This window comes from Cupressus sempervirens, chromosome 3, assembly GCF_028749045.1.
Source record: "Cupressus sempervirens isolate cs-2001-9-10 chromosome 3, ASM2874904v1, whole genome shotgun sequence".
NCBI classification, from domain to species: Eukaryota; Viridiplantae; Streptophyta; class Pinopsida; order Cupressales; family Cupressaceae; genus Cupressus; species Cupressus sempervirens.
In genome coordinates, this window is record NC_143120.1 from 698,834,894 (window position 1) to 698,849,036 (window position 14,143).

At 37.1% G+C, this 14,143-nt stretch overlaps 1 protein-coding gene across 10 annotated transcripts in view; it reads right to left on the reverse strand.

Annotated features, from left to right (window-relative positions):
* Positions 1 to 14,143, reverse strand: part of LOC149568661 (membrane-associated progesterone-binding protein 4-like) — a 158,174-nt gene that overhangs the window by 115,240 nt on the left and 28,791 nt on the right. For 9 of the 10 annotated variants that reach the window (XR_016362600.1, XR_016362599.1, XR_016362598.1 and 6 more), the window contains exon 5: positions 13,610 to 13,653. The exons of the other annotated variant lie outside the window; for it this stretch is intronic. Coding sequence is in view for 6 of the 9 variants with exons in the window: in XM_089821531.1 (XP_089677657.1) it covers positions 13,610 to 13,653 (44 nt within the window). In the remaining 3 variants the exon portion in view is untranslated. The remainder of the gene's footprint in view (positions 1 to 13,609; positions 13,654 to 14,143) is intronic. 10 annotated transcript variants of the gene reach the window in all.

The window sequence follows — 14,143 nt, forward strand, 5'->3', positions numbered from 1 at the left end:
TTGTTCATTTCGACTTCCATCCATAAGAGATGCTCTGATTAAGCAATCGAACTTTCTACAATTTCATTTGAAATCCTATACCTTTCATAACAGTGTCTTTCTTAATGCAGTCTGCCGTATGTGATCTTTTCTATGCTTAGGATTGAAGTTGTATTTATACACTATGGTTACGCCTGGAAGACATTTATATATTTCAAACACCCGACTACCTTGCTCATGCTTACGTTTTTTAATATTCTGCCAGAAATCATGAGTACTCTTATGTTGGAGTTGTGTTAGATATTTTTGCAAGTAAAGGTGTGGCAAGTAGCTGAGTATTCAACGAGACATCATCTCCAAATTGTCCACGTTATGTGGAACACCCAAAACCAATATTTCCAATTTGATTGTCTTGAACAAAGGTGCAATAACATCGAACTTCATAGCAGTAAGCTACAGTATTTATCATGATGATATCTTGTTTGATATTATAGATTTGATTCTCTTTTCAACTTTGCTTTGTCATGGCAAGTGAAAGCCAAGAAAAACATAGTATTAGTCCATAAATCATTATGCCAATGGAGATTAGAATTAAACAATAAATTTTGCAATCTTTAATACCATCTTTTTCAAATCATAGCTTGTGATAAGCTGAAATATATATATTATTCATGATTTAGTTGAGAATCAACAGATAGAGCCGACTGCTCTAAGATCCGAGCACCTAGGATTCACCGGCTGTATAGCCATGGAAAAGGTGAAGAGGTGAGATGGAGTCTACAATAACGGAAATAAAAGTCAAATATTATACATTAAATCTGGAATAATATCATTTAATAGCTCATGCAAGACCATGTTTATTGTATTCTCCTAATGTCAAGTCGAGTGGTGTGATTAGATACCAGGATGCTCAGTGGATGATAAGATGTTCCATGTCTATTTTGGGTAGGGAGGGTCTTTCTCGTTAGAGATTGTGTGGGAATAAGTTATGATCCGAGGTTGGGTTGTTAAGCCCCTAACAATGTTTCACCTCTCCACAAGTTGTTGGACGTGCAACAGACAAAGATAAGCTATGCATTCAAACATTTGTCGGAAACAAGTATTTTTACTTTATGATATATATTCAAGTAGAAGGTAAGATAAATTGAGTTGTATCATTGTTACAGTTATTTCTGAAAATGAAAGCAATTCTTATCGTCAATATAACTGGCAACCAGTTAGATCGGTTGATCTTCTAATTGAATATGGAATACATCTATAGGATTGTTATTCAATTTTTCAATCTATAAGAATAATGATTATGAGCATATCTTCTAATCTTATGTTAATGCCACAGTTTAGCAAATCGGGAGGAAAAGAATGATACAGTGGTATCTGAAGCCCTAAATGATACAGTGGTATCTGATGCCCTAAATGATACAGTGGTATCTGAAGCCCTAAGTGATACAGTGGTATCTAATGACCTAAATGATCCAATGATAATCGATACCCTAATTGATACAATGGTATATGATGCCCTAATTGATATAGTGGTATTTAATGGTAATCGTCATTTGATTTTGATATAGCAGTATTGGATGGTAGTCGCCATTTAATATTGTTATAGTGGTATTTGTGGACTAACCTAAGTAGTTGGAAAAGCATCCCTAAATTGATTTCGGTCTCAAATTCCATGGTATGTAGTTTTTAATTTCCATAGTAAATTCATTAATGGTGTTCTAAATTCTTAGTAAAGAAAATTTGTTTAACTGATTTTAACAGTTAATCTCATTCATGTGAATGAAACTGATATAACTGTCTTCCTATGAAAATGAAGTAACAACTGTATTTCTTTGAATATGTTAGTTGTTAATTAAGACCCAAAAAAAGTGGTTGTTACAGAGCAGATAGAGGATGTGATTCAGTCAACCTTTGGTGATTTTGGTCTTATTGATTCAGAGGGAGTAAACCATGTTGAGATGGATTCTTTGTAATGTCCCCGTTTTTTGGAGGAGTTAAATTATTTATAAAGTTATCAATAAAAATATATTACAAGATAACTTTATATTTAATTAACTCAATAAAGTGATATTTTATAAAATCATTAAATAAATCAATCTTCTAGAGGTTGCTGGAAGAAGCGATGAATAAATAAAAAGGAGGCCGACCTATTGAGGAAAAAAAAAAAAAAATAGGCATTGAGGGCTCATTGCCTATCATCAAGTTTTATTATTGATTTTTTGCTGATGTGCGTTGTGGAACCTAGGGTTTCTGCAAGTAGTCACAATTGGCCATTGAGAACGAAAAACTCTCAATTGGTACGCAATTTTGAGGGTGTGAAAGATCACTTGAATTATTGCAACTGTGGGAAAGATATTTCAGTCCTTTCACTCGTGCTTAATTGCTGGTTTGGAGTTTCCAATGGAGTTGCACTTTCACCATATCATCTTCAGCATTCAGTCTCCACCATTTGATCGATCCAAGTTCTTCATTTCAATCTGTAGTTGCAACAAGTTCTCAATTGTATACAGCCAGTTAGGGTTTCTCTGTAATGTGCTATGTCATAATGTTTTGGTGCTGAAATTTGCCATATCATTTGTATAAACATTTGGTTTTCATTGAATGAATACATTGGCACTATTATTTCTTTTATTTCAGCAATATATTTTAGCAGTGTATTAAATTTAAGGTTTTGTTTAGTGGCCTATTGGTACGGGTCATTACATTCTCCAGTGATCAATAAATTGTATCAATCAAGAGGTCAATGATTTAAGAATATGCCTCGCGACTATATAATTTTAATGAGCCTAAACCCTATGTACATCATGAGGAAGTGAAGACTTCCAAAAGAACACTTGTATTTCCAGAAGCTATTGTAAGGTGACAATCTTACAATAACTCATATTATGAGATCAAACAAATTGAGTATGTGATCAATGTCTTGCATCTCAACATTCTGGAAGGCCATTACTCAAAGTACTTGGTGAATATCATTGATATTCTAAGAGGCCAATACTATTGATATCAAATGTGATATCAAACCTTATTTTGAGTACTTGGTGAATATCATGTGTTGATATTCTGGAAGACAATATTCATGATATCAAATGGTGCAAATCTTCTGAGATATCCTTAAAATTGTTATTTGTAATATTACATTGAAGTAATATTTATTCATATGTAGTTATCCTTCTAAGCTAAGAGGGAGTGTTGATGTTTGATAGCTTCAGTCGGATAAACCTATTAAATATAAGATATAAGGTTATTGTTATATGAGAAAAATTAATAATATATATATATATATATATATGATTAAAGTTGTTATTATATTAATTATTTGATTAATGAATAGATATATCCTATGAAGGGACGTGTCTATTCATGGTCTATTCTCTATCTATAAATCTAGGTGGATGTTGCATTTGGAACACACATACCAAATTCATAGCAATCCCATTACACTTGCAGCAATCCCCTAAAACTAACATTTTATGAATTTTTTGTGGTTCATCTTCGAAGCTTTTTGCTGAAAATCACAAGCCTGGTTAACGGTTTTCATTGCGCAATTTCTCAATTTGGGAAAAAGTCTCTAATTTTCAGTGTAACACGAGGACTGGCACCCCCCTCTCAAACCTCAAAGTACCTGTCCCCAAGAGGTCCCCGCACCAAGTACTTGAGTACCTAAGTAACCCTACCTCCGCCATTCTACAACCATGTTGCCACTAGGATGGGTACTTGAATTTTATTTGAATTTTGATTTTTGATATGCAACATGTTACTATGTTGAATGTTCAATAGTTATAGTTCATGTTGCAATTTTGCCATGTTCAAGTATTTCAATTTGTTATGTTCTACTAAAACATTACTTCATAATTAGCATTTCAAGTTCCATATGTATGTTATACAACACCCCTCCACGCAAAGCCTCATGTTTTGCTGTGTAAAGGTTCTTATGGGTTTTCATAATTTTTTCCCTCAAAAAAAAAATTGATTATGTAATTCGCGAAGCCGCATGAGATTCTTTTGTGGGTTTTTAATTATTTCATCAAAAATTATTTGTTGGGTTTTACTAGTTTTCCTAAAAAATGAAGCTTTGTATTCTCTGATTCATGTCTCGGATTCTGTTGTTTGTTTTTTATCAACTTTTCACCTCAAAAATCGTATTTGGTTTTGCCAATTTTCTCCTAAACAATCATGACATTTTGCAATCTTTTTTGGAGCATCATGTTCACTTGCAAAGTTTGGAGAGTTTGACGATTTTTCCTCAAAATCAGGCTAGTTGTTCTTAGTGTTTGTCTCTATATTCAGGGAAGAGCAGCTTCATTATCCAACTTCGGGTTCAATGTTTTTGTGATGATTTCTGGTCAGATGTTTTTCAAATTTTGGGAGGGTCAGTGGCAAACTCATCTTAGTGGCAAAGTCAGTTGCAGGTTCTTGTCTTTTGTTGCAAAGCATTATGAAGAAGGGGACACCCTTATCTGTTCATGTTTGGGCAGATTTTGGCTTCTCAATCATTTACATTTTACAAATCCAAGGCGAGTCTCAGCAGCAGCAAAATGTTTTGAATAATTTGAGACCAAATGACAACAGTTAGACGATGACCATTAAGGGAGGATATTAGACTATTATAATGTTTCTTTAATGGTCATCTTAGTTACTTTAGTTTATTAGGTAGTTTATATTTCGTCTTTAGTTCACAGTTGTTTCTTTTAGAAACATTGTTTTGTAAATCTATAAAAGGAGCTTTCATCTCCTTTGTATAATACAACTACAACAACATTGATTTATCAAAAGAATTCTGAATCTTAAATTTGTAGTCACCGAACTCCAAAGGGCGGAGCACTAATTGATTTCGATGCATCTCCTTGGGATCGGAGGATCTGCATTATATAGGATATGAAAAGACATCCATGAGCGGACATGTCTCCAAAAGGTGGAGATGCCCGTTCATGGGTATGTCTCGCGAAGAGGTGCCTTTCCATGCCTGGTCTCTAATCAGGTTTGAGTTCTTAACAAATACCAATTAATTAATTAAGATTGAAAGTGATCTTGCTCAAACATGATAAATGTCCAATCTGTTTCTCATTGCTGATCATAATGCTCGATCAGGATTTGATATGAAACATCAATCAACTACAATCTGCAATTTAATAGTCTCTAAGTGCAGATCGATCATATACTTAGAATTTATGGTTCCTCAATCATATAGAAACATGATGATTGATTTTCCAAAAATATATGAAAGTAATGATATGACTAAATGTAATATGTATGTGTGTTATGTATATCAGAATATACAGAGGCTGATATACATACACACATATATATACATCATGAAATCAATCATCATTTCAATATCTGACCAAAGCTACCATTTATTCAACACCAAGAGCCATTATTTTGTTCAGAGAAGACCTCCTTCATTCTGCATTCATATTGGCAGCTGAATGCCCAGGTCAGTGTCATGCATATTGCCTATTCATCAGGGCCTTCACTCTTGTTTTCTCTATTCTTCTTTTTTTTCTGTTTGGTCCAGTGCAGGTGGCATTGAGATTATAGCAGGATAAAGATGAAACATGGCTTTGTTGGTTGTGTCTCATCCAATGGCGGTGTTCTATGTGTAGGTATCTCAGACACATTTTTAATTTGGATTTGGTATCCCTAGGTTTTGTTAGAGAGATTTTGAGGGAGGAGGGACTTCGCAATTCTACAATGCAGAGGACTAGAGCCTCAATTTCTAACTATTTTACCAGCAATTGGGTTCCCATGTTCTAGATTATAACATGAGGGACTGGATCCTCAGTTGAATCCTCCCTTCTAATAATGTCTATCTAATAACAGTGAGCTATGAGGAAGGTCTATAAGAATTGGAAGGTGCCGAAGCTCACTGATGCAGGTAGAGTAGATTCTGATCTCAAACGCTTTTTCTCAATGTCTCCCAAGTGGCATGTATTGTTGGCACTGTTCTATCAAAGATTTAGCTTTAAATGTTGTCAAACTATACATTATTCAGATATTCTCTATGATGGCTGTGAGGAAATTCCACTCCTCTACAAGTTTCCATCTATTTTTAAGTATAGAATCACAAAAGCCACTCATCAGTCTCCTCCTGACCCTGGGGTGTGTTGTGAGGTTTTCACACATCGCCCCAAAATCTTGGGGACCCCCTTTTTAATCGCCTTTAGGGCCAGTGGAGAAGGTTAGATGTATTTTTCACCCGGTTTCAACTTGATTTTCCAGAGCTATCAGTTCTATCCTTAGGCCGAATAAGTTCAAAATTGATTTCAACTTGGCAGGATAAGATTGTGAATTTTGTACTTAGACGATTTCTTTTGAAAATTTGGATTTAATTGTAAATTTGAATGATTTTCAAATAAGGAAATGTTTCGTTAGACTTAGGTTCTTGGAAAATCTTATTTTTTTTGGTGAAATAGAATTTAATTTTGTAAGATGAAGTTAAATTGCAAAATCAATTTTTACTCTAGAGGCAATTTTATTTTTTGTCATAAAATTTTAATTATTTAGCAAAATCGATTTAGAGGAAAATTGCAAAAATTGGCTTTAATAGATTAAATTTGCCTTGAAAGCTTTTGGTATTTAATGAAATTGGTAAATTAATATTAAGAAATGGCTTTTGGTTAGCCAAAATTCAACTTCAAGGATGTATTAATTAGCAAACCCTCATTAAATAGAAATTTTTAGCATCCCCAAGGCACCATTCAATTTCGTTTTGCAATTTGTGGTTAATTAGTAAATTAAAAGTGCAGTTTTCATTTTAGAAAATTAAAATTTTGGCAAAGTATTTAAAGTGGGCCACTAACTTAGCTTTAATTTTGGTTTTTTTTCCTCTATAGGACCAAGTCGGCCAGCCTGGGAGGAAGGTGAAAGCTGCTATAAAGGGAGTCCCCTCCCATTTCATTTTCATCAATTCATTTGCTCCTCATGCTTGGGCGAATTTGAAGCAAGGGCAGATTTCCAGACTTGGGCGAAATTGGTGGAAGGCAGTTTTTTGGCGATTTTTGGGCAATTTCTCCATTGCCATTGTTGGGCGATTTGTCTAAGGGCCAGATTTTTTGCGTTTTTGGGGATTTTTGCTCCACTTTGTGGGCTGCGATTTGTGCCCTAGGTGGCAGATTTTACAGATTTTGCTCCTTCTTTGCTTGGGCGAATTTTGTGGAAGGGCAGATTTTTTTTTCATGCTTAGCCGAATTTTGTGGGGGCCGAAATTTGTGGAAGACAAAATTCTGATTTTCTAGAGGGGCTGCAATTTTTATATCAGATTTGGGCAATTTTGTTGGGAGAAGAGATACATATGAAAGTTTGATTTTTGCATAGAAGGCAAGTGTTGGATAAGCTTAGAGGCTTTGTTTTCTAATTTGCAAAGGGATTTGTAATTCTTTGATGTCATATCCCGGGTTCCGAAAAGTTGCTGTAAGATTATTAGTTAAGGTGAAAGTCATCATCTAGAGTTGCAAGGAGTGCTTAAGCTGACATCCATTCTTTCGCTCTTTTCTAAGAATTGCACTACTTGGTTCTTCTTGCCTTTTGGTCCACCACTCTACCATCCCGTAATAGGGCGACGAGCATGGAGGATGATAGTGCAAGTAAGAATCCCAAGCGGGCAAACGCTAAGAAAGACAAAGAGGATATGACGCCCAAAACTTCCTTCTTCTCGAAAATGAAGAAAATAACCGATACTAATATCGCTACAGTGGACATGATACGGATGAGGGACAGACTAAAGGAAGGACAATCCCCCTTGGCAAAGAGGATATACAAGAGCGGAATTGTACATGCAGCAGCTTTTCCTCCTACTTTGCCTTGTCCGGAATTGATTATGGAGTGTGCATCCAGATTTGATCTAGACAGTAAATCCATAATTTTTGGCGAAGGGAAGAGAGTGTTGGCCAACATTGGCGAACAAGCAATTGAAGAGACATTTAATATTCCCCAGAGCAAGGGCATGACAGTTGTAATGGTGGATCAGGCGGCCAAATCATTTCAAGGTAACCAAGAGGCCTACTTCTCACATCTAAAGCGGAATTGGATACACGAAGGAAGGAAAGGAGTTAACAAATCAACAAGGCTTACAGTGGCAGATTTCAAGCCGGAATATGGCGATCTCATTGTTCTTCTCAGCCGGATCATGGGCCTAGCTCAAGCTATGCAATTCAAAAACTGGATGTACTTCTTCATTGATGAAAATTTAGAGTTGCAACTTAGAACAGTTCAAAACCAAAGGCAATTCTACATGGGATCCTATCTGTTTTACTTAATTGCTAGATTGTATGAGAGTCCGGGACTTAGGGCCTTAGGAGAGATTGGTAATGGGCCGGGGCAATATTTGGTGCATGAATGCTATCCGCAGCTTCATTTGCACAATAACAAGGATTACAAGATGTTTTGCGATGCATTCGCCATGAAGACAGTAAGGGTATTACAAGGGGCGCCTGCTAAGAGACTTTCATCGGAAGCAGAAGCAAGGATTAAGAAGTTTGGGAGTTGGTTCATCCAATTCCCGCAATTCACATACATTAGAGTGGCAGGAAGTACAGTTTGTCCCAAGAGGCTTCCAAGATACCCGCCCGACAAGGTAGTTTTGATGGAATTGGCTAGGCAGCTTGAGCACTATGATAGAGTAATGAGGAATGAGGGGAAAACAGGCGTTTCCTTCTCAATTATAATTGGCAATGATAGTTGCCCAAATCGGGCCGCCTTTGAGGCTGCGGAAAAGGAATTGGAGTGGTATCATCTAGGATGGTACAGAGCAAGGCAAGGATTCGACCCTGTTGGTCTTATCAAGGCATCTCATGGAAGCGAATTTAAGCATGTTCCCACTATAGAGGACTTTTGGGCCAATGCAAAGGATGATTTTCACGTGAGAAAGCTAGCTTTCTCGAGATTGTCGGTGAACATGATGAGAGATATCAGATGGAGAGGCCTTGATATTCCCGATCAATTGGAGGATGATCGTAGTGTGTTGAGAGAAGACTATGAGACAGTAGTTGGAACAGAGTTGAATCCAGTGGATTGGGACGATCATCAGGATCCTTCCTTGGAGGCAGTCACAAGGACAGTAGATTTGCATACCGAGTCGTGGTATAATGCCAAGTTGAGAAAGCTACAAAGACAAAAGGTTCTCCTTACTTATGAGATGATGAAACCGAAGGAAGGTCTAGTAGAATCAATCGGACAGAAGGGTGAAGGAAGTGGCCGGCAATCGGAGACAGTTAGAAATAGCAAGAAGAGGGCTTTGGAGGTAGAGAAAAGCCAAGAATGTTCGGAGCCTCCAGCCAAGAGACGGCGGGCAGCGCCGTCAAGGGAGAGTATAACTAAAGCTAGAAGCCAAGAGGTCAATTCGAGTGATAAAGGGGCCGCAGTGGAGGTGAGCTATGATTCGGAATCAAGTGGCTACAGTGAAAGTACGGAGTACTCCCCTCTCTCGGAGAACCAGCAAGGAAATATGGCAGAAACTAGTAGAGAAGAAGATGGGCCGATTGATATTGAAGAGATAAGTCAGGCGTCTGAGGCCGTTGGTGATGCTTTGTTGGTCGAACCGAATCCGGATTTGGGGAGATGCACTGCACCACTATGGTTAAGGCAAATGCTTATGCCGAGAGGCGAGGTGGTAATGGCTCACGCAGTTGATGATATCCAAGGACTAATAGAAAAGGGATGATAGCGAGAACCAAAAACAGATGGCAAATACGGTGGCAAGGGTAATCAAAAGCGACAGTGATGGTCACCGAAGGGTTCAGATTGCTATACCAACAGTCAATAAGGCAGCGGATGAGATTGCAGCCCAGGAGTACGAAATAGTAGAACATAATTTGGGAAGAAATACAGATGATATGGAATGTGAGGAGGTTCAGGAAGGCATAGCATCAATCAGAGAAAGATTGAGGAAGGCAAACGAAAAGATAGTAAAGTTGGAGGCCGAAAACAAATATTGGAGAGATTGCCAGCCAATCCAACAGCTGCATCAGGCAGCCCTTCCTCAAGACAGCGGGAGCAATTCAGAAGAGGTATCAGCTCAGTTACATGAAGTAAGGGGTTGGATCTATGATACAATCCAAGATGGGCGAAATTTCTTGCCCTCCTTCATCTCAACATTCCAGTCATTGGTGACTGTTAGAAACAAATTCAGATTATTTGAAGAGGAATGGAAGAATTTTCTTCCCATCAAGGATTTGGTTATTCCTAGGCTGCAGGCGTTCATTAGGTTACCGGAGGCATATTTGGAAAGAGCCCGGTTGGTTGATGAGAGAGGATTGAGCATAGTTGAATCTTGGTATGTCGCATTGACTACCAGATTCAGAACACTTGAAGAAATTCATGATGAGATTGCACAACACGGCCCAAGCGTCGACACTTCCATTTCGACCATGATGAGCGACGTTGGGGTGGCGCTTGATTTTGAGGGTATTAGAGAGGAGGATGTCAGTGAGACAGGATTTGGATCGAGATTGGATGAGTTAGGAAAGGCTGCCGTCAAAAGGAAACATCTGAACACCCTTTCCTCACTCAATGCTTTTATTGGGTTTGCAAAGGAATATGAGAAGGATCACGAAAGGATACTACAAGCAGCAAACAGCGTGGCAAAGTCAGCAGAACTCCGAGCGAAGCACACTCCTTGTCCTCCTATGTAAGAAGTTAACGAAAGGCTAGCTAAGTTCATTGCCTTAGCTAAAAGAACAAAAGAAAAAGGAAGAATTATATTAGAAGATCATCTTATGTAAGCCCAAGTGGCAACTTTCCCTTTCTTCTAGAATAGGACAAGTGTTTGTTTCTGATTGGCCACCATTTTGGTGCCTTCTCATTGGTTGCCACTTTTGCACTTTTTTCATTGGTCCATTGATGAGGTGGCATCTTCTCATTGGCCGATGGGGTGGCAACCCTAATTAGGGTTTTTGGATCCAATCTGGATCGTCGATCTTGTTTTGATCTCTACCGTCCATTGTATTTTGGACCTCTATATAAGGCCATTGGCTCTCATTTGTAAAAGGGGGGGGGTTGGAGAAATTGTTGCGAAAATAATACCAAAGTGCTCTCTTTTTCATTGCATGTTGACTAAGAACATTGGGTGTTATTGCATGTTTTCTACTTCCACATAGTTAAATTTTCTTTTCAAGTTGAAGCAATTTCATTTCAAGTTGTTAGAGTAAGAGTAAAATAAAATGGATAGTTGCATGGTAGCTTTGGTAGATGTTTGATAGGGGTCAACACTAGGCCACTAGCATCCTAGCGGCTGGTTGGGAGGCTTTGTGTGGTGATCTAGTTTACTTTCCTTTGAAGCGTTGCATCTATAGAGGTAGGGCCGCTGGTTAGCCTTCATTAGATTCGATCCCCGTCCATCTACTAACCTTCCATTCTTAGGAGTAGGAGTAGTTGAGTAGCCAAATTTCATGCTTAGAAGAGGTTAGTTAGAGAAGTAAACCAAAACATCGGCATTCTTACCTTCCATCGCCATTCACCCTACATTGCCATCATCGCGCCATCAACATCATCTAGCATTCACACCGAACCACCATCTCCATTTTCTCACCAAGATCCAAATTTTTCTCAAACAAGAAAACGTAAGGCCGCCTACGTGATTACCAGCAAATCACATTGATAAAACTGAGCAAGTATCCAACGGTGTAAGGAACATTGGAGTTATACTCATGTCCCATGAGAGATAACTTTTCAAGAGAGGAATTGTGTATTTGATATTCTGTATCAAGCATCCAATTACTAATATGTTATGTAGTGACACAAAACTCGCATCAACAGGGTGTAAGTTGTTGCAGAGGAGGAGGCTTCTAATCCATGTCTGTCAAATAGATAGATCTCAGAAAGGTGCTGATTGTTTGGTAGATTTATGCATGTATCTATTGTAGGCCCTGTGTAGCATACAATTTTAGAGCCAGAAAGACTTGGCTTTCTTTCTTTATTGTATTAAGCTTATCAATTTAATGGGAGTGGGTCCCTATATAATCCACAATAGACCTAATCAGAAAAACCTCTATATTAATAAAAATTTGGCTAACCTTCCTTGTTACTTATATTCAGCTCAGTTTGGAATCATATCAATTTATAGTTTTATAACTTAAAACTAAAAGCCATCCAACAAATTATAAAACTTTTTTAACCTACCAAACCCTCTTTTTTTGCCAATCTAGCCTTTTAAGAATATACTAATAAGCTATAATCTTGTGATCTATGATTCCTCCCCACATTCAATTGCCCTAAGTTCTAACGACTGTAAGGTAGCTTACCCAAAACATCGGACAAAAGGTTTCATGCATTTCACTGAAAAGATATTTAGCAAATTTCTTAATTAATTTGATTAATGCTCTTGAGCTTTCTAGGGCTCTTGGGAATTTCCATTAAACAAATGTCGATGCATTTTTTGTACATCACCTGCTGCAGAAATATCTGAACTAAAAATTATGGTCATCATGAAAAGAGTGAAATCTGAAAATGCCTTGGGGCACTCATATCTTGAAATACTTGGAAGTTGGAACAACTTCTGACCTCAAATTACTTATTTTGTTCATATAATGAAGTCCTTGAACTACTGAGCAGTAATAAAAAGAAATTCTTGGACTCAACACCTTACACTTAACTTCTTGAGGAAGTGTTATGATAGAGAATGACCTCCAGTATCTTGGGGTATTGTTATGATAAAGTTCTCTAGTCTACAGAGCATTGTCATATTTAAGTCTTTGAAACTCTTAGAACATTACTGTAAAATTATTTCAGGCCAAGTTCCAAAAAAGATATTATCAGCTTCCTGTTGTACGTGTGCATATAAGTTTCTGCTTTTTGCGGTGGTGGTAGATAACTTCCTACCATGGATTACATTATATTTTCTCTTTTCTTAACTACCATCTCATGAGTTATTCATGTTATTTTCCTTTCTATGCAACTATTCAAGTAGCATGACCCATAAAATTGAGTACTTCTAGATGGACAACAGCTCTAATATAAATTTTATCGTAAGCTCAAACATAGCTGATCAAGCTTATTAAACCTTTACAAGCTATTTCACCAAATATATCAGCAATATTTTCCAGCTCATCTTGGTATTTGTGATGTAGTTATCACCATCATCTTGGTCATTAACATGTCATCATGTTTAGAAGAGGAGATGCAAGTTCTACACACAGAAAATAACTCCAGAGTTCCATCCACTGCTTTCAAAAGATTCATTTTTGTCATCAAGACACGTAACACAGAAGTGAACCATGATATACCAAATTGGTAAGATTGTGAGATATTTTCCAAATAAAGGAGGGAAAGAGTCAACAATTTAAATTCTGACTGTGTCATTGTATAATTTGATAAAGCTCAAATGTATCTAATCATTTAGCCAATATCACATTTGGAACTCGTAATTGTATGCTTCAAACAGAATAAGAAATCATGTAAGATACTTTATTGAGGTTGCACAACCACATCTTCCCATATATAATCCCACCTTCTTAAGCCATTTGAATCTCTAGCATAAAACTGTCATAAACATAAAGACTGAGAGATTATCAACCAACCACACTCACTGCACAACTTGGAAAGGGCAAACCTTCAATGAACCATCTAGGCACTCATTTAAGAATTTTTCTTGAAAACAAGAAGCATAAAACAAAAACAGTCCACAATGGCATTTTACCTCTGTGTTGGCTAAATCTTTCACCTGATCTGTTAATCTGTCCCCTGCATGTAACCCAATAGAGAAATTATACTAAGGAACAATCATGAAAAGTTTTAACTATAGATTAAACGTTATGAACAATTTGCTAAAATTTAAAATTCTTTTTGAAGTTGAAACTATTGATTATCATTCCAAAGATGTTCAGAAGTCGCTCAATCACTCCAAAGGCTCTGGGCATTTAAAGATTTGTAATTTTTTCAGATAGTGATTTGTATTTGAATATCTTGGACAATACACAATATTTAGAAAAATACATGGAATAATCCAACATCCTAAACAAAGGGGCATCAGAAAAACAAATAGAGAGCTGTGATTTAGAGCAGTGGACCTGCCATAAGCAGCAGACACCAGCAACCAGCATATTTAAGGTAGAGATCGCTACCCAGCCTGAAGCAGGTGGATATTAAAGAAAATATTATTAGCATCAGTTGGAATAACTAAATGTTGATAAAGTAGCAAGGTAATTACCTCCGAAAAGATGCGAGTTAATGC